This window comes from Cydia amplana, chromosome 19 (assembly GCF_948474715.1).
Source record: "Cydia amplana chromosome 19, ilCydAmpl1.1, whole genome shotgun sequence".
Lineage (NCBI taxonomy): Eukaryota > Metazoa > Arthropoda > Insecta > Lepidoptera > Tortricidae > Cydia > Cydia amplana.
Window position 1 is genome coordinate 4111459 of NC_086087.1, and position 22049 is coordinate 4133507.

General features: G+C 39.0%; 1 protein-coding gene across 1 annotated transcript; it reads right to left on the reverse strand.

The window, feature by feature from the left end:
- Positions 1-716: 716 nt before the first annotated feature.
- LOC134657118 (bleomycin hydrolase) lies at positions 717-22022 on the reverse strand. Its single transcript, XM_063512670.1, has 13 exons — positions 22008-22022; positions 21402-21576; positions 19735-19892; positions 17523-17653; positions 15377-15491; positions 13275-13412; positions 12265-12385; positions 11361-11488; positions 10678-10805; positions 8693-8791; positions 8113-8233; positions 6971-7081; positions 717-869 (listed from the first exon to the last, which is right to left on the reverse strand). Exons 1-13 carry the CDS (start codon positions 22020-22022, stop codon positions 747-749), a joined length of 1563 nt encoding a protein of 520 aa, XP_063368740.1. The 3' UTR covers positions 717-746.
- Positions 22023-22049: the final 27 nt, after the last annotated feature.

Consider the following 22049-nt stretch of genomic DNA (forward strand, 5'->3'; position numbering starts at 1 on the left):
GTTGTCGTAGCGCAAGCTTGTCACCTTGGCTAGGCACCCAGAACACTAAATGAAAACGCGGCTTTAATTTTAATGCAAGTAATGGGCCAAGATAATAAACCAAACTGCGCATTTCTATAAGCTTCAAATTATGGTTCTATTTATTAATTTCACAATCTGTACCATCGACGACACTGTTGACTGACAGCATAGAGAAATAAGTAAGACAAGAGTGCTCACTCCATACATCAGTTCAGACTATTAATTTCAGTGTCTACATCTAGCATCGAGTAGCGGAACTATCAGTACTGCTACTTGACAATAGATGTAGCACCGACCGGAAAGTCTTATCTCAACAGCATAAGACTTTCCGGTCGGTGCTACATCTATTGTCAAGTAGCAGTACTGATGGTTCCGCTACTCGATGGTAGATGCTAATAGTCTTTTTGGTACTAAAAGTGATGTACGGAGTGAGCACTCTATGTATTTTTTTCCTCTATGCTGAAAGCCAACTTTATAAAGTAATATCTGGGTGACCGAGCGAACATATAATAACTCGGAAATGCGCGTTTTCCCAGAGATAAGACCTAGCTAGATCGATTTTTCGCCTCCGAAAACCCTATATACCAAATTTCATCGAAATCGTTAGAGCCGTTTCCGAGATCCCCGAAATATATATATATATAAATAAATAAATAAATAAACAAGAATTGCTCGTTTAAAGGTATTAGAATAGGTAGACCATGATGGGCACACTTATGTTATAGTTATTCGTTAGAGCACAGGGGGCACGCCAAGGTGCCCATGGGGTCCCAGGCGGGCAGGACTTGCGGCGTCTGCTTGAACACCTCCATCACCTCCGCTGGCACGTACTTCTTGTCTACCACCACCTGCGGACAATAACAAAAAAGCGGCCAAGTTAGTGATGTGCCGTTACCGTAAATTACGAGAACAGAGAGAATCGTCGGGTAACTTTCGCGGTAACGTTCTCCGTACGGGTAATTATCGAGAAAGTGGTCTAAGTTTAAATTTTTTTAAACTTTTTTTTACAGAATTGATTCTTATTTAGGTAATACAATCTGTATAGAAATTTTCAAAATGATCTGGCAAGAGGAACTAGTTTATTACCAAAATTACCGTAAATTACCGCCGTAAATTACGGGCAATCTTCCCCGCGAATGTTCTCGGGTAACTTTTCTAAGAGAAATTTTAACTTTTATCAATGAATTCAATGATGTATGTAATTAGATGTTAGAGATTAAATACACAATAATATTACATTATTTTACTAATGTTTAATAAGTTTCATTTGATGTGCGATTTAAGTGTTTTTAATGAAAGTAGGTTGAATCAAACTTGCCTAACAAAAAATAAAGTGAGTTCTTTATTATTTTAGCTTAAATGTATAAAATTCATCTCATAGTTATGACAGTGATTTTATAGTACATTATTGTCGAGGTTCGGAAGTAGCTACTTGCAGGCTGAGGATTCGTTTTAAACGGACGACCTTGGGAGTCCGTTTAATTGAATCCGAAGCCAGCAAGTAGCCTTCCAGCCGAGTCATATATAGTGCTTTTCTCAAAAATGGTGCAAGAAATAGAAATATTTTACAGAACTTACAAAAGCAACGTTCTAATTTTCCATTAATTTTCACAGAAAAAAATACAACCATTAAAAAAATTAGTTCGCCGCCTTTAAAAAAAAAAAGAAGTGTATTGTTCTGCTGAAAATACGCCAACCTATTTGAGACACCTAAATAGTCGCGGTACCAACATTAAGCCTGTAACAGACTATCGCACCGCACCGCGACCTTGGAGCGTCGCACCCATAAGTGAGAGCGAGAAAGAGATATCTGTTTCTCGCTCTCATTTATGGGTGCGACGCTCCAAGGTCGCGGTGCGGTGCGATAGTCTGTTATAGGCTTTATAATAATAAGTGCTGATCATCTGTTTGGCTGTTTAAGGGACCTATGCCTTCATTTGATATGGCCATTTGAAGTTTTAAAAAGTTTGGAACTCGTTAAATAATGGAATTTGTATGCGACATTGCAGTCCCGAAATCGAGACTGCAATGTTTTTAACTTTTTAATTTTTTGAATGACCATAAACTACGCACTTCGCGACCTATTTTTTAACCGGCAACGTCGACTTTGCCGTCCATTTTTGAGAAAAATACCTAATTCAAAATGTTGTGTAATCTAAAAAAAACATATCTTATACCTTTAAACGAGCAATTCTTATATATTTATTTATATATATTTCGGGGATCTCGAAAACGGTTCTAACGATTTCGATGAAATTTCCTATACGGGGGTTTTCAAGGGCGAAAAATCGATCTAGCTAGGTCTTATTTCTGGGAAAACGCAGATTTTTGAGCTTTTATATGTTTTCCGAGCAAAGCTGCTCGGTCTCCCAGATATTATATTTCAATGTCATATGTAAGCAAGGATTGATGTGTAAGGTAAAGTTTGATTTGTAATGAATGACTTCCATTACAACAAGTGTGTTTTAAGATACAATTTTATTACGTCGCGTGTTTATTTTAAGTTAAGTAGGCTGTTATATTGTAAACAGGTAAGGTCAAGTGAGGTAAATGCAACTATGGGATTATTGCGTCTCTCCGTTCTTTCTCGAATACGATTGGTCGAAACGCCCTCTACTATGCAACGTTTCATTTCCAAGTAGCTCAGGCATGAGGCTCGCCCTTGGCCCCGACGGAAGACCAGCGTTGGCCCATCCAGGCTAACACAATGCTGAGTCGGGACCATTTCGTGGTTATTTTACATGTTATGTTTGATATGTGTTGTGATGTTAAGTGTAAGTTTTACTTTTGTTCCCCTGTTTTATCTGTTGTATTTTTATTGCCACGGATAAACTATTTCTATTCTATTCTAAACGTTGCATAGTAGAGGGCGTTTCGGCCAATCGTATTCGAGAAAGAACGGAGAGACGCAATAACCCCATAGTTGCATTTACCTCACTTAAACGCTTATCAGCTGGGTTTGCAATGTACCCAGTTACCGCAGTAAAAATAAAACACGTGGAAAATGCATTTTTGTACTGTGTGGGTACTAACGGATTAAAATAGTTCCTGATGGCCCTCAAGATCCTGCATTTATAGCGCTCGACTTTTCTATGTCCTGTTACTTGTCTCAATAGCGCAATGAGCACGTGAGAGGATCTTTCAGAGTGGTCCTTTATTTATGACAAACTAAAAGAAGGCTTAGGATGGTCCGGTCCGGCCACATGAAACGGTTGATAGTTTGCCAGTTAAATCTCTTCAACATCCCTACAAAACACGAAGTCCACACAGTCTGCAGCCATTCATGCCCTTCAGGGCATGCTAAACCTTCCGTCGCTTCACCTACACATACAGCAAGAGGCCATCCCCCTCAGCGGACATCCCCAAACAGACAGTGAGTCGGACTCTGGAACCTTCTCAAAGGACCTGAACGTGTCCATTACCACTCCGCTAGGAGCCCTTAACTCATATTCCAAGCTGAGTGCATGGGCATCATCAATGCGGCGGCTGCCATCACTGCAAGGAGGGTAGGGTTTGCTATCCGAATCCGAAATGTATGAAATTATCCGGATCTGGATCCGGATCCGCGGTTATTCCCATACATTTCGGATCCGTCGTGCAAACCCTAAAGGAGGGTAGTAGGATCCTCCATCCACATGCTATCCGACAGTAGAGCACTCTTAATCGCCCTGAGCCATATAATTACATCAAAACGCATCAGGTGCGGAGGCGATTGGCCCGGAAACGATTCTCCCGATCTACTTTAGCAAGGTACGCTCACTGCTGCTAGAACGTACAAAGAAACAGCACACTGGCTAAACCAGGCTGGAGGCCGAAAGGCCATGCCTGGTATCAATGAAAGATTCACGAAGTCGCTCTTTCAGGATCCAGCACGAGGAAAGGGTGACCCTTCCTCTTGAGGGGTTGGGTTGGCTGGACTAGCCCCCACCCCCCGTCATGAAAAAAAAAGGCGCCCGTCGTCGAGTTACGGAAATCTGCCCGTCCTACAATACAATACAATATCCTCACAACATTCCTGGGAAGACGAAGACCTCCCGGCATATGGTAGTTCAATATCAAGAGGGAGATGAAAGCTCAGAACCTAAACCCTATGGTAACATTGGTAACCCAGAAAAAAGCGGTTTGGCTCCGCCGCCGCGCCGTACACAGAACCCCAGATAGAGCTGGGACTAATATAAGGAGAAATAAGACTAGAAATTATTATACCAATCAACCACGTGTCAGATAACATAAAAATAATAATATCATAGAATAATAATAATGTAAAAAACATTTAAATACTTTAAAACCACAAAACTTGTAAGCAAAATTCAATCCTAATTTAATATACTTCATGGGTAAGTTACCGTAAATTCTCGGTAATTTACGGTAATTTTCACTAATGAGAATTACGGTAAGTGCGTAATTTCTCGGCGGCACATCACTAGGCCAAGTGCGAGTCGGACTCGCCCATGAAGGGTTCCGTATTTAGGCGATTTATGACGTAGTAAAAAACTACTTACTAGATCTCGTTCAAACCAATTTTCGGTGGAAGTTTACATGGTAATGTACATCATATATTTTTTTTAGTTTTATCGTTCTCTTATTTTAGAAGTACGGGGGGGGGGGGACACACATTTTACCACTTTGGAAGTGTCTCTCGCGCAAACTATTGAGTTTAGAAAAAAATGATATTAGAAACCTCAATATCATTTTTGAAGACCTATCCATAGATACCCCACACGTATGGGTTTGATGAAAAAAAAATTTTTGAGTTTCAGTTCGAAGTATGGGGAACCCCAAAAATTTATTGTTTTTTTTTCTATTTTTGTGTGAAAATCTTAATGCGGTTCACAGAATACATCTACTTACCAAGTTTCAACAGTATAGTTCTTATAGTTTCGGAGAAAAGTGGCTGTGACATACGGACGGACAGACAGACAGACAGACAGACATGACGAATCTATAAGGGTTCCGTTTTTTGCCATTTGGCTACGGAACCCTAAAAACAAGTTAAACTGACCTTTGATACTCAAAACCTTCATGTCTAAATTATAGTAGAGTCCAGACGAGACAGTTTTTCGCCAATCTGATGAAATTGTCCGATCGAATCAGGCCGTGCAGACACAAAAATGACAATTTTCGAAGTTAGTATCTATGGAATGCAAATTGGTGATTAAATTTGTGTACGTGTGGACGCTAGATGAGATTGGCGCCAATTATTTTCCTGATCAAATCGGTCGATTTGCCCAGCTCGTCTGGATTCTACTAATGACTTTCCGATATAACCTAATGGCGTTATTCATAAACGGCTGCTAACTTAGTCAGTTGATGATCGTCGTTTGTCCCTATCTGTCGTTATGCCATAGAGAGGGACAAACTACGATCATCAGGTGATTAACTTAGCAGACGTTTATGAATAACGCCGTAAGAAAATAATCATAATTGAAAACCGGCTATTGTTGATGCAATAATTTCAAACCAAGTTTTTGGATTCTCACATATGCACTAGTGTAAAGTACCTATTATAGAATTTATAAACCGCAACAGAACAGAACAGCGTCACGAAAATAAATTACTATTAAAGATTTTTTACCTAACGCTCTCTTGATTGTTCAAAAACTGATAACAAAGTTGCATTTTATCCACATGTGTGGCAAAGTAGTCCGATGCCAATTTGAAGTTGTTTCCTTATGCTGGCTGGTAGAATTTACTTTTAAATGATGATTTTTGAATGATAAATATTTTTTCTACTCCAGCACTTAAATGTGTCAATTAAATGACTGACAGTGATATCTAAAACAATGTCATTTGAATGCTTTGTCTATAGGCTCATAAGATGACTGCTAGCAGTCATCTTATGAGTATAATACAACTGCTTTATTTTTTTTAAAGATACAAGTTCCGATCATCTTGATTGAAAGAGGTATGTTTTCATTTACAATAATAACTCTTTTTTTTTTAAATAATAACTCAATTTTTTTTAAATAATAACTCTTTTTTTTAAATAATAACTTTTTTTTTAATAATAACTTTTTTTTTTTTTTTTTTTTTTTTTTTTTTTTTTTTTTTTTTTGCTGCAGCTGTCATAGAAAAAGTAATGTATGCAACAGCTCATAATTGGTTCTTATTATATCACTGTTGCATAAATTACTATAATAACGTTCGGCTAAATCTCATAGGCCATTGTAGATAGGCCAAATTTTATATTAAAGGAAAAAATGGAAAAAGTTACGCTTCCGGCAGGACTTGAACCCGCATCCTCCACAATCCGTGTGTTGGTCTTAACCAATTGATCTACGGAAGCCTACCAGGCCCTCGCAAATCTTTCCATTCCTTCCCTTATGCATACACGCCTTTGGGGTGGCGTATAGCGACATCTGCCGGAGCGTAACTTTAGCTAGTTGAAAAATTCACTGTAGATAGGGTTGTTTATAAATTGAGAGAAGATTGATTCTCTGTCGGTATGTTAAGACAATAGTTATTTGTACAACAAGAGATCAAAGTTTGATATTTCTTCGAGTGCTTATTTTGAGTCCCGTGCAAGCGAAAGATTCTATAGTAGATTCACGAGTGTAGCGAGTGAATCTAATTTAGAATCTTGAGCGTAGTAGGGACTCAAAAGCGCACGAGATGTAAATAACTTTGATCTCGTGTAGTTCACAAAACTTTTCACCTCAGCAGTGAGAACATATTAGAGAACCCGAAAAATGTATTCCTTCTTCATCACTTACCTCTATTCACTCATGTTTTCTTAAGATATACCAACAATTAAGTTTTCACTTCAGCAGCTCGAACAAGGGTACTTTGCTACTTAAAAACAGTAAGCAAAATCGCATTTTGCTCACTGAGTGAGCAAAATAGCATTTTGCTCATTTTGTCCCACTCAGTGAGCAAAATGCGATTTTGCTCACCGTTTTTAAGTAGCAAAGTACCCTTGTTCGAGCTGCTGAGGTGAAAATGTTATTACCTCAAAAACGAACTCTCTGAACCAGGGCTCGGTGAGCAGGAGGTACCCCTTGTCGTACTCCTTGTCGCTGTACGAGTTCTCCACACGGAACTTGGTCGGCTTGCCATTCTCCTGTCAAAAAGAAAAAAAAAAACATCGAAACGATTCTAACAAATACAGGTTTTATCATTGTCACCATAGTCATAGAGAAATATAGTAAGACAATAGTGCTCACTCCATACATCAGTTTTGATACCAAAAAGACTAGATATTAATTTCAGTGTTCTACATCTAGCATCGAGTAGCGGAACTATCAGTACTGCTACTTGACAATAGATGTAGCACCGACCGGAAAATCTTATGCTCAACAACATAAGACTTTCAGGTAGTTTTTTCTCTATGCCAATAGTCTATAAAACAATAGGGTATTTGACTACCAGACAAAACAGTTTCTTTTTACGAACTGTCAAATCGATTTTGCTAAAATGGAATTTATATGAAACACTAGCATGTGACGTCACAATCAAATAACCTACTCTTTATAGTTTTATACGGTTTTTAAAATAGAAATTGTGTCTAAAAATAGCTGTTGTCAACGTTTCTCTATGAATCGTTTCGTCTGGTGCTTTATTTCATGCATGGTGTAAAATAATTTATTTTAAATACAGTCAAATACCCAATACAGTCATTCGACGAAGCCGTCTAGACAGGGCAACCGTGCGGGGTGCGAGGGGTGGGTCGCGCGCACCCGAGCTGCATACATCGCCATTGTTAGTAGCTCGGTACTGCTTACAGGGCGGGTGTATCTTATAGTGAGTCAAGTATAAGCACTGACAATCCAACCTCTAGACTGAGCTTAGGCCAATTCTTTCATGAAACCGATGCTGCCAAAAATACGGGGGTGCGGGGGACGAGGTGAGCGAATCCCGTGCCGTGATTGGTCCGTTCAAAGACACGGACCAATCACGGCACGGGATTGACTCGAAGATGGAGTAACGCTACCGTATGTGTGGCAGAGGGGGTAGCGCGACTATGCTATGTCTAGCTAGAGGTTGGATTGTCTGTGAGTGTAAGTCTTGGACAGTTGTGTAAAAGTCTGTGACAAGTCTACTGTGTTCTTGTGCGATGCACCAGCTTGTAATACAAGTGACATTACAACTCACATCAGTCCCCACAGCGGTGAACACCATGGCGTGCGTCATGCACGAGTCCCCGTAGTGGAGCCGGTCCGCCTTCTGCAGCCCGACCTGCACCTCCGTGTTGAACACCAGCTTGTAATCATGCCTACAATAATAAACATTATTTTGTAATTAATGGGGTGGGCAACTGTCAAAGGTTTGCATAGATGGCGCCATCATAGCTTACCCCTTTTTCTATGAGATTTGGCTTATAGGGCTGGCATCCAGGGCATTAGAAAAACAAAAATTTGACACAATTCTAGGGATTTACAGGGCAAGCTATGATGGCGCCATCTGCTAAATACTTCGACCGGCCAACCCCATTAATTATGCAGTTTTTGGCTTCTTCTTACGACTTCGTCATATAACATTCCATACTAAATTCCACCCATTTTCACGTGGGATGATTTTCGGGATTAAAAACTAATATTCTGTCCTTGCCTAGCGCTTAAACCATTTCCATACAAAAAATCATATTAACATTAGCCACTTGCTCGAAAAAAGTGTTGTTTGTCGCAGACACAGATGGGGTGTGTAGTTATACTCCGTAGTAGGTATTACTCACGCGTCTAGGTCCTCGAGACCATTCTTGCGTTCAAAGCGCTTGCTGACCTCACAGCCGAACCACACTGCCTCGCCGCCCGCTATGCTGTCCTTCACCACTCTGGAATAAACAATGTTACGTGACAAACATAACATAATGCACATTATTAGGTGCCTCTAAATTAATTGTTAAAGATTCACACTAAGTGACTGAGTGGACGCTCGAAGCGGAGCGTTCGGCGGGGCGTGCAGCGTGGCGCCGGGCTCACGCGTGATGTGAGCAGCGTGCACTAAGGCCGCTCCTATACGTGCGCATTTGTTTAACATGCACGCCGCACGCCCCGCCCCGCTGCACGCCCAACTCGAGCGTCCACCCAGGCCTTACACTAATGGTTAAGATTCGGGATATATGGTCGACCTTCACCGATACGTCCTCACATACATTTTGTTTCTTTCAGAGCGTTTTTTTTGTGTTCATGAACATATTTACTTTCATAAAATATAAGTTTCATCCGTCAGACGTGTCGGTGAGGGTCGACCATATATCCCGGATCTTCTACTATAACCTATATAGCTGCAGTCATACTAGGTATAGAATGAGGGTGTACATTTAAAAACGAGATTCTGAAATAACATTAAATTTGACGTGAACTTCATCAGTTACGACATGCTACCATTGATATAGTATAAAGAACTGGATACCCAATCAGCCGCCAAAAATGGCCCCACAAAAGTGATGTCAAAACAGATCATGCATTACTTTTTCGTTTAGTCTTGTTTGAAACGCTCAAATGTGAAGTTGTCAACAATTACGAAATGTGCCGTTAAAATATGTAAAAATAACAATGATAAAACAAGGAAAAAGGATGGAATGTATTTCTTTCGGTTAATTCTTTGGATAGCATTACATAATTTATGTAATCTGGTGGTAATTTTATGGTTTTGAATAAATTAATTTTTTAGTACCAAAGAAGGGATGTCAAGGAACAAAATTCTATCGAGTCGATGTGAGGTCAATATTTTTTTATATTTTTATATGGAATTCATTAGAAATAATATTGTTTAAATTGAAGATTTCCAAGAAAACCTATGCGACGTGCAAAGTGGACTGCTATTTAATTATAGCAAGAGATAGGGGTGATGCAGTTTTAAAAAAGGCAAAACGGCACTTGTGTGTTTGGCCCATTTCCCTGTTTCCGACATATACACCACCAATAAGGGCTTATATCGACTAACTGTAAATGCTAAACCTGTCGGAACACAATGACAACCACAGGATTTTTTTTTATAAAAATCCAATCAGTATCTAAATGTCCCCGTGCACCCGTGCTATGAGTAAATGTAGATCTTAAATACACAGCTATTTAATAAGTAGAATTTATTTCAAGGAAATTAGTATTTAAAGACGTATACTTACGAATTAAAAATTTAATTTGTTTGAATTTGAACCACGAATTAATTTTATTTGAGCTCCCGATTAAATTAAATTTGTTTTATTTATTACTTCAATTTTAATATTTTCCTGTACAGTAATACATATTAAAGTGTACCAAAGTGACTCCATTCGTTCATTATTCTCGTTTGACGTTGTTTGACGTAAATAAGTTACGTTTAGTGCCATCGGACTAAATTTTTTAACAGTGTTGGTACTTATGTTTGCAAATTTGACACTTAATGCTTACGACATTAAGCTCTTTTCTGTACGAAACATTTATCTTGACTCAAAATTTACGTAAGCGTTTTTATCATCAATGCAAATGGTGCGAAACGTCATTGGGATCCACATTTCTTGACGTTTTTGTTCTGCTTTGTGTGTCTATTTCTTTTATATTAAGTCAGTGCATGCTACCCATACTAACTTTCTTGGTGGTTGGTTCTTGGTGGTGGTGGTGGTTGTTCAGATGGCAGGGCGCTGGAGTATCTATCCAGAGGCCGTTAGTTCAAGTCTCACCCAAGACAGTAATTCTTCCAAATTTAAATGTATTCTAAGCTTAAATTGTGACTCACTGCATGAGTGTCTCGATGGGCTGGTTGTTGTAGGCGGTCTGGCGGCCGCCGACCACGTTGCCGAGACACTGCAGGGTGAAAAGCCTCCCGAACGGGTTGCTGGCTCGAGGGTCGCTCACCAGACACACCTGTACAAAACCAATTCTATTTACTAATGGCGCCATTATGAAAAAAATCAACAACACCACAATGCAATCTCTCACTTTCACTCGTGGTGATTTTCCGCTTAACACCGCAGTGCTTAAGGTTTCGTCACACAGGCGTGTATTCCGGGCGGCGCGTGAGCGTTTTATGTGTAAAAGCGGCGCGCCCCGCTCACGCGCCGCCCGGAAAACGCGCCTGTGTGTCGAATCCTTTATTGTGGCTCAGTCGTTATGGCACTGGGTTCATGTCAAAGTTCACAGCGGAAAAAAAAAAAAAAACACCTAGGTCTTTATAAAAGTCTAAAATGTATCGAAACATCGTGGAACTGTTTCCACTTTACTGTTAAAGTGACCATTCATAATCCTTAGTTCAACGAAATAAGGTGTACAAATGATTAGTTAGAAACCATGTTAAAACTATCTATTTACTGTAGTTGTCATTATTCGAGGGCCGTACTGAAAGTTTCTGGATTCTGATATATGGGACGACTTATTTTTTCTAAGTGGCCAGTCCAGGGATTTTCAGTATGCCCTAAGTACCTTATCGTCCACGTCAAACAGCGGCCTGACGTGTTTGTCGTAGAACTCCTTGGGGGCGAGGCTGCCGAACGTGTTGTAAGCCTTTTCTTTATTGTAGTAGTCGAAGGTGAACTTCTCCGGGGGAGTTCCTGTCGACAAAAAGTTATATTGTCTATGGTTGACTGGTAATATCTTGGAGGATACAACTAAACGGAGTAGCCATTAACAGGCTTTCCCCTCTGTCGAAAATAGGCGGCCAACGGTCATACACAATGTATGGACTGACGTTTATCTGACATGGCTATTTTTACGTTACGCATACATTTGACGTTCCCCTCCCCCGCAAAAATCGGCAGACTGTTTTGTACAGAAAATTACAGACATGGCGTCTCCGTTTGATTATATCCTCCAAGGGTAATATATTCTTAATATTTTTTTTATATTTAAATTTTTTATTTTTCTATAGAACATAAAATTACACTATATTAACTTAGTACTCATCTTGTATTTTTAAGATTAAGATATATTCCTTTATCTATAACAAAGACATATGTAATGTCCGTATAGGATGAATAAAGTCTAAGGAAAAAAAACGTGCCTCGGAAATCAAGAGTCATTCTCGGATAGATGGCGGACACACCTTTGGCCTATGCTCGGCTAGATGGCGTTGACGACACCGTATTTAACAATTTTAACGCATAGGTATCAGTGAAAGAACATGGGTCGAAATGATATAAAAATAATAAAATCATTTATCCATATAAATACATTTTTTGATAGTTTTATACATTTTCATTTAGTTTTAATTCTGTGTCGATAGATGGCAGTAAATTTACTGTGACTACAAAATGTACTATGACAGGACCCCTCTATACTATCTATTCTCTTTGTCTGTAGTATTAAATATGACATATTGTGAACGTACCCAGGCAAGTAGCAACGATGTGGTAGATGACTCCAATCTGTCGGTTGATGGCCACTTGTATGTCATCATCAGACACCTTTTTGGCCACTAGGTCGCGTAGCTCCTTTGCAAACTCGCGAAGCTGGAACGGAAATTATATACTTAAAAAACTATAATAAAACTGCAATCTATTTGATGACAGATCTACAGGAAAAGTTCAAATTATTAATATTTAATTAATAAAATAGAAATTACTCTTCTTCTTCCTCGCGTTATCCAGGCATTTTGTCACGGCTCATGGGAGCCTGGGGTCGGCTTGACAACGAATCCCAAGAATTGACGTAGGCACTAGTTTTACGAAAGCGACTGCCATCTGACCTTCCAACCCAGAGGGGAAACTAGGCCTTATTGGGATTAGTCCGGTTTCCTCACGATGTTTTCCTCCACCGAAAAGCGACTGGTAAATATCAAATGATATTTCGTACGAGCCGGGGTATGAACCCGCGACCTCCGGATTGAAAGTCGCACGCTCTTACCCAGCGCCGGCCCGAGTTTTCGAGGTTCCGTAGTTACCCGTCCGTTTTTTCAAGATGTTTGTTTTCACAGTATTTGCCATTTAGGCGCCCCCCTATCATTTAGGCGCCCCCTATCATTTAGGCGCCCCCTATCATTTGGCGCCTCCCTATCATTTGGCGCCTAGAGCGGCCGCTCCACTCGCTCTACCCTAGATCCGGCCCTGGTGTTACCGCTAGGCCACCGATGCTTAACCCTTTAACCGCCAGAGTCTGATATATAAGACATTACATATCCAGATCATTTCGCCAGTCTGATAAATAAGACAAAGATCTGATTTGGTTTTTACAGCACATTTATAACTCCCGTAAATATGCCAACCTTACTCTGCGTGGTACAATTACTGTCGGTGGCGACACGAGCACGCTCGATCAAAAATTGCTGGCGGTTAAAAGGTTAAAAAATAGAAATTACTGCCTGTGCCTGGTAATAAATTAGTGCCTCAAGATAATAGGTACCTTGGTCTTGATGAGCGCGTTCATGTGCAAGCTCTTCCTTGAACTGAAGGACTCGGGGAAGCACTTCTTGGGCATGACGCCGTATTTGTTGACGAGGTTCACGATCATGTCCCATTGCCCGCCGTCGTTTATCGGGTCCTGGTGAATAAATGAATGGTTATTTCAGTGATTTTAGACAACACATTTTGTTAGAGATAAAGATAAAGGTATCTGACCACTGCCTCTAAAGCGAAAAATAGCGCATTATGTAATGGAAGGGAATAATTGCTAATCTGCTGCTCTCAACCAACGGTTTCCCGCGACCTTAACCGTTCGGTAACTTTTTTTAATATAAACAAAGTTATGCTAATAAGTCATTTATTTTCCTTCGAAACGTAATTTAAAAAATACCAGTGCAATTTGTATCAGTGGTATTTACATTGACATATCTAAAGACGGGAGTTACGAGCACTAAGAATGGTGCTAGTTCAGCGGTGTCACTCACGAATTCGAGCCAATCGTGCAGTCTAACGCAAATAGTTGCGACCAATCGCGCGCGTGATGCGAACTCGTCAACCAATCGCGTTGTAGCGGTGTCACACCGCTGTACTGGCCCCATCCTTATTGCCCGTAAGGCTATTTAAAATTGTTTTGTTCCAAAATCAAACAAAACAAAACATGCAACTCTATTGCCATTCAAAATGATTTAACATTGAAAGTAGCAGTACTAATATTAGGACCACAAGTCACAAGAAGATGAAGTTGAAGATAGCGCGGTTGATATGTGAGAAAGTGCGTATGTTAGCTAAGCCTAAGAACGTCATATATAATTAACTAGCGACCCGCCCCGGCTTCGCACGGGTTAACAACTTATACAACATAAACCTTCCTCTTGAATCACTATATCTATTACAAAAAACCGCATCAAAATCCGTTGCGTAGTTTTAAAGATCTAAGCATACAGACAGACAGACAGATAGACAGCGGGAAGCGACTTTGTTTTATACTATGTAGTGATAAGTCACTACGAAGTCACGTGGCTGTTTAAACATGAGACGGTAAATAAATGCATGAGGTATTATCATGTATCATGCAGCACGTTCAAATACTTCAATTACAACGTAACAGTATACACATGTTTCAGATAACAGTGATAACAGATATGCTTCACTTTATTTGATGAGCATTAGGTACTAATTGAAATATTTTTGAAGTGAAAACTTCTTTAGCGGCGCTGGACACTTTTTGAGGTGGGGAAAAAATGATAAACTCGAGACAGCGTAAGGCGATCACGTGACCGTAAGGGGCGTAAGGCGATCACGTGACCGTAAGCCCCGTATAGTGGCCACTCATAATTTAAATGGCATTTAAATCAATAAAGAAAAACTCAATGTTATTTGACATTTATGTTGCGGACTCCTTTTCAAGACTCTTTACCTATGTTCAAATAATTTGACGTTGTCATGGCAGTATGTAAATAAACATGTCAATGAAAAAGTGTGATCTTATTTGAGAATGATAATAATATATAATAAATAAATAGAATACCTCCGCTAAAAGTATGTATCGTGTTACCGGGCGTCGGTAACATAGTGAGGTGAGTTTTCACTTCTATCGGCACTCCCGGAGTGCAACCGTTGATGCTTGTTTTAAATCAGATGGTGTTGACTTACGGAAAAAAATGTTTTTAGAAATGTTGCGAGTGCACGTATTACACACACTTATTTTCTCCTGAATCTATTTTGTTACAGAATATTTTTATTAGGTGAACATACGTTTTCTAAAACCGGCCAACTCGCGCACGAAGGGTTCCGTACCAAAAAACAGCAAAAAATCACGTTAGTTGTATGGGAGCCCCACTTAAATATTTATTTTATTCTGTTTTTAGTATTTGTTGTTATAGCGGCAACAGAAATACATGATCTGTGAAAATTTCAACTGCCTTGCTGTCAGGTTCACACAGCCTGGTGACAGACAGACGGACAGTGAAGTATTATCATGCCGCGATCAGAAAGGGATTAGAAATAACAGATTTCCATACGCTTACGTCAAAATCAATATGGATTGACAGCTATCTCAATCCCTTTCTAATCGCGATTCAGTAATATCAAGATCGGGATTACCTTCAATAAGAAGTTGACGAGTCGGCCGTCCAACTCCTCGCCCTGCTTGGCGGTGGCAACAATGTTGTTCAGCCAGTAGTGGGACCGTTCGATCTTGTCCCAAAAGAACAGGTAGCTGGACCAAAAAAATTTGCATAGGTATAGATGGTCAACCAAATCTTGTCAGTAAAAAAGGCGCGAAATTCAAATTTTCTATGGGACGATATCCCTTCGCGCCTACATTTTTCAAATTTGCCGCCTTTTTCTACTGTCAAGATCTGGTTGACCAAGTATATAGACAAATTATTAACCTTTTCGCCGCCATTCCCTTAGGAATAAGAGACTTATTCCTTGAGAACACCTGTCGGTCTAGCATGAGTTGCGTTCTCGCGCGCGGTCCATACATCTTGCGCGACTTCCAAGCAGGGATGTTGCGGATGCGGATTTTTTGACATCGGATGTCAAGATAGTACCATAAAAAACGTCAAATATTACATTTTAGTAATTTTTATTTAAAAAAAAGCGGCCAAGTGCGAGTCGGACTCGCGTTCCAAGGGTTCCGTACATTAAGTCCCACTCACGCTTGACTGCTCATTTCTAATAGGTTTTTTTGGTTGATGACTAAATTACCTAGCAGTCTAGCACTTACGCCGATGCTAAGACGTTCCTGTACCGACCTGTTCCACATCCGCATCCGCATTTAATCCGCATCGATTTTATACGGATGCGGATGTTGAAAATAATGCGGAAGTTCCGCGGTTGCGGATGCGGATGCGGATATTCGCAACATCCCTGCTTCCAAGTATGGAGTCGCGCGCGAGAACGCAACTCATGCTAGACAGCCTGGTGTGCTCAGACATTACATATGTATAGTCACCATCAGATATATGGGAGCGGCCAAGGCGGTCAAAAATATTTGAACACGCCTAATAAGGTAGGTATCCAGACGTTAGAATGCGTGTTCAGAATTTAGATATTTTTGAGCATCTCGACCGCTCCAGTATATACGATGGCAACTGTACCTTTGACAACCGGACGCGGCATGCATACGATGCATCCATATCTCGCTTGTACAATAGGCAATAAATATAACTAGGACAACTGATTATTACGCGGGAAACAATGGAATATAATAATAACAGTTACCACAGGCGACGTATGTTGCGGTAAATTTCATATCAACCACAAACATAAACCACCAACAACCCGACAGCATACAAAATATACAAATCAATTACGAAAATTAAAATGATTAACTTATTAGTCCATAACGAGTGATTAATTAATCTTTGCGGATGCTATAAAGTCATTCAATCAAAATGAAAAGTGATTGACACCCCACTCGACATAAATGTTATTTTTTTTCAATATATGGCGTCTGATAGTCAGTCTGTGCGTATTAGAACAAATTAAATTATTTTCTGAAAATAGTTTAATTTGTTTTTACTTCAAGTAGAAACACTACTAGGTATATAAATTATAAAATGAAATAAATGTCATACTTATACTAAGAAAAAGCCATAAGCCTTGAGTAAGAACTGCATATACTTGGAAAAATTCGACCAAACAGGCACCTGCCACGATACCAGAGGACGCTGGTTCGGTTCCAGCCTGGGGCACTGTAGGCCTGGGTCACTTTTTTAGGGTTCCGTAGCCAAATGGCAAAAAACGGAACCCTTATGGATTCTTCATGTCTGTATGTCTGTCTGTCTGTCTGTCTGTGCGTCTGTCTGTCCGTCCGTATGTCACAGCCACTTTTTTCCGAAACTATAAGAACTATACTGTTGAAACTTGGTAAGTAGATGTAAATACTATGAACCGCATTAAGATTTTCACACAAAAAAAAAACAATAAATTTTGGGGGTTCCCCATACTTAGAAACGAAACTCAAAAATTTTTTTTTCATCAAACCGAAAATTGGTTTGAACGAGATCTAAAGTCTATTTTTTTATTCGGTAGACTGAAATGACAGTTCATAGTATGAACATAAAATGTCATTTCATACTATGAAATGTCATTTTAGTCTACCGAATAAAAAAATAGACTTTAGTAAGTAGTTTTTTTTTAATACGTGATAAATCCCCTAAATACGGAACCCTTCATGGGCGAGTCCGACTCGCACTTGGCCGCTTTTCTTAATATATGCACCTGCAACAGGTTCTCTTACCTCTGCGAGAATTCGAAGTCATCGATGGCGTATTTCTTGCAGAACGGCAGCCGCATGACATTCAGGGCAGCGAATAGCCAGCAGCGTCCCGAGTTCTCCTGGTTGGTCACCGGCTTGCCCTCTGATTCTATCTTTACAATAAAAATGTTTGTTAATTTTATTTTATTGAACAGCTACTCTATGCTTTTTAGGGTTCCGTACCCAAATGGCAAAAAACGGAACCCTTATAGATTCGTCATGTCTGTCTGTCTGTCTGTCTGTCCGTCTGTCTGTCCGTCCGTATGTCACAGCCACTTTTCTCCGAAACTATAAGAACTATACTGTTGAAACTTGGTAAGTAGATGTATTCTGTGAACCGCATTAAGATTTTCACACAAAAATAGAAAAAAAAACAATAAATTTTTGGGGTTCCCCATACTTCGAACTGAAACTCAAAAATTTTTTTTTCATCAAACCCATACGTGTGGGGTATCTATGGATAGGTCTTCAAAAATGATATTGAGGTTTCTAATATCATTTTTTTCTAAACTGAATAGTTTGCGCGAGAGACACTTCCAAAGTGGTAAAATGTGTGTCCCCCCCCCTGTAACTTCTAAAATAAGAGAATGATAAAACTAAAAAAAATATATGATGTACATTACCATGTAAACTTCCACCGAAAATTGGTTTGAACGAGATCTAGTAAGTAGTTTTTTTTTATACGTCTTAAATCGCCTAAATACGGAACCCTTCATGGGCGAGTCCGACTCGCCGACTTTTTTGTTTATGAATTTCAGAGACAAGACAGCTCAAAAAACTTATTCCTTACCCAAAATTATAGTAGTAGTAGCAGTAGTAGTAGTAGTAGTAGTAGTAAAATACTTTATTGTACAAAGAGAAACATAAAACATGAAAGAACACACATCATTAGTACAAAGGCGAACTTATCCCTTTCAGGGATCTCTTCCAGTTAACCCTTGAGCAATTAATTATTATCACAAGAATAAAAAAGCTTCTTAGCTCCTTTATCTTCTATAGTTTTTTTCACTTCAGCAGAAAACGCTGTTTATTGAGTTCTTAACTCAACAATAAAGAAAGTCCATTTTTATTTGAAACCTGGAATTCTAAACTCACAGTACCTAGTTGGAATTTAAATAATTATAATGCCATCTGATCTGTGCTGAGCTTTGCACTTTATCATCATTGTATACCTTTGCCTAGCACAATAAATAAATTTAATAATATTAATATAAGAGGTTCATTCAACTTGTAAGAATTTGATATGTTTTCTGAAAGAGCTACGTATTTGTATGATTCCATACAAATTGTATTACACCTTATGTGTATAATTGCATGAATTCTATAGTAATTTAAATTGTACTTTTTTTTTACTTATCTTCTCGTAATGCATGTTAATTATAAGAAGTAATTTTTTTTTTTAAAGATGTGTCCCGCCGAGTTTGTTGCCGGTCCCATATTGGGATACCCTCCTCCAATTGAGGGGGGACTTAAATCTTCTCGGGGCAGAGGTGTAGGGTTGGAGCCGGTCTACCTAGCTTTATTTGACGTTCATAAGCGCATTGTAATAATGCCTACTTGAATAAACTATCTTTTATCTTATCTTTTATTCACATGATAGTCCTATCTTAGTTTTGGCCAGCATCCAAATTTATTTTTATCAAAACTAAGCATTTAATTAAACTATGAGTTCAATGAAATTTTGGTTTTCGCTGAGGTTTACTTAGGTACAGTCAGCAGCAGAAGTTGCTAAGCGGGTGAGGTGTTCAAAATGATCTTGACGCGATTTTATTGTTAAGAGGATAAGATCGCGTCAAGGTAATTTTGAACATCTCGCCCGCTTAGCAACTTCTGCTGCTGGCTGTACTATCTGAAATTGTACTAGCTTACGTTTACAACTGTACCAGTGAAAATTGAACCCATTTGAGAGTTGAATCGGTAAATACGTTGCTACTGTTGGCAACATTAAACACCAGGCGGTCTAGCATGAGTTGCGTTCTCGCGCGCGTCTCCATACATCTTGCGCGACTTCAAGTATGGAGTCGCGCGCAAGAACGCAACTCATGCTAGACTGTCTGATAAACAAAACAGATAGATGGCATACTTACGTGAAAATGCAAATCTTTCAGTTCTTCTTGCATACTTTTGCCAGTTTGACTTATCTATATGAACATGGTACAGAGGGTACAAAATCCAATGAGTCTTAACTCCTTACCTTTATGTTATACACATGTAGCTGGCTATCCTGTCTCCGTTTGCTGATAGCCACCTCGAACGGGTCAAAACGGGTGCACACATTCTGAGCCAGCTCATTCTTGGGGTCTGCGTAGAACTTGTTTCTCAGTTCCGTCAATGTTTCGACACTCAGGGGTTCTACGGAGGAGAAAAGCTTATGAAAATATCAATTATTTAGACCTAAGCAGCCAGATATTAGGGGCGGCAGTGGGTGATGATGGGTGCTGAGAAAGGAGCAGGTTCTAGTATTTACTACAGGTCCTGGCTGGTGCCTAGGGCGGCCAAGACTGCAAATCGGCCACTGACTATATTATCTACTATATGTAGGCAAAATAGATACTTTGACCAGTTTCGACATTGGACGTTATTTTTCGGTTCTAAATCATATATGTAATAGTAATAAAAATTAGAAAACCCAAACAAAGGAGCCTAGTTATGGTTAATAATTAATATATATCAAACTGTGTAAAAATGTTTCCCATAATGTCTATTGGATATTTTCAGAGGGGAAAATGGGGACTATGTTTGTATGGAGAAGTCTTCCCCACTATCCTCCTCAAGCAAATTAAGATGTATTTTTAAGGTTCCGTACCCAAAGGGTAAAAACGGGACCCTATTACTAAGACTCCGCTGTCCATCCGTCCGTCTGTCACCAGGCTGTATCTCACGAACCGTGATAGCTAGACAGTTGAAATTTTCACAGATGATGTATTTCTGTTGCCGCTATAACAACGAATACTAAAAACAGAATAAAATAATGATTTAAGTGGGGCTCCCATACAACGTGATTTTTGACCGAAGTTAAGCAACGTCGGGCGGGGTCAGTACTTGGATGGGTGACCGTTTTTTTGCTTGATTTGCTCTATTTTATGTTGATGGTGCGGAACCCTCCGTGCGCGAGTCCGACTCGCACTTGGCCGGTTTTTTACTGAAGTCAAATCCAAGAGAGGTATGTAAAGTTACCATAAGTTCCTTATCAAATGTACAAACCCGATACATGGTGCATTGTCTGATCTCCTTCATAAGACGGTTCCATATTTATTTATAGATCACTATACTTCTATATTGTCAAAGAGAAGTAAACTCAGACTCACTTGGGAAAAGCTTTATAACACTTTTATTAACACATGTACTGTAGTACAAGAATCTCTTAAAAATCTTTCTTTGAGTCCAAATCAATCTGTTCATCTCATAATGAGTGATTTCAAAAAAGGATTTCAAAAATTTATAAGAAAATAGCAAACTATAGCTCAAATTTATTTCTTTTGACAATGCAACAAAGTATCAAACCTAAATATCAAATGTACTAGAAAATTATTTTTAAACCAGTATTTATTGGAATACAAAGCAGGTTTTATACTTGGTATTTCGTCGTCGTATAAAAAAACATTCAGTCACGGATTTGTAGATTGAAATCAGCTGACAAGACGACATAAGTCAAATCAAAACAACAAATGTTTATGGATCGCAATCAAAGGTAAATCAATTTAAGGGTAAATAAAGCTGCATTGTAAGATTTGTAACAGAACAGTTACTAAATTCAGATTAAATAATTTAACTTTACCTTGCGAACTTCAGAAAACAAAATGAATTAAAATTAGTCCTAGGGTTCCTAGGCGAGGTTATGAAATATAAGATCGTTCTTACTTGACGACATTGTAGACTTTCTTCTTATCAAATATGAACCAAAGGAACGTCTAACAACACCAAACACTGAAACAATTGTAAATATTTTATTTAACGGACCTACGGAACAATAGTACCGGTGATGTTGCACAAAATTTATGAAGCAACTTACTCTTTTTCTCTCGTAATTATTCAACTATCTATCCTTTTCTGGATCATCGCTCTCATTGGATGAAAGTTGTCGTTTTATAAAGTCGCGTTCGAGTATAATTGTTACAAATATAACTAAAGGAAACTTTAATAAAAATAACAAAGTAGACATTTATATATATATTAAATTATAGGGAAAAACCATTGTACAATCGACTTTTCAAACAAGTACTGACGTCGGGAGCGTATTTTTACATTGAAGACAGCAACATTAAAAGCAGAGAAAAAGTATTCAACGTAATACTGACAACACTGTGATTTCCCTTTGAAGCGGTAAATTTGAACACAAGATCCGATTTTGAACCACTGCGACTACTTAACAGAGAATTAATATTAAAAGAATGGAATGAACAAAAACTATAATGGCAGCAACGTTTTTTTAAGAATCTTATGTAACATTAATCCAGAATCCATTACTTTATCTAAAGTCATGTAACAAACTCATCTAAGCGAAGAAAT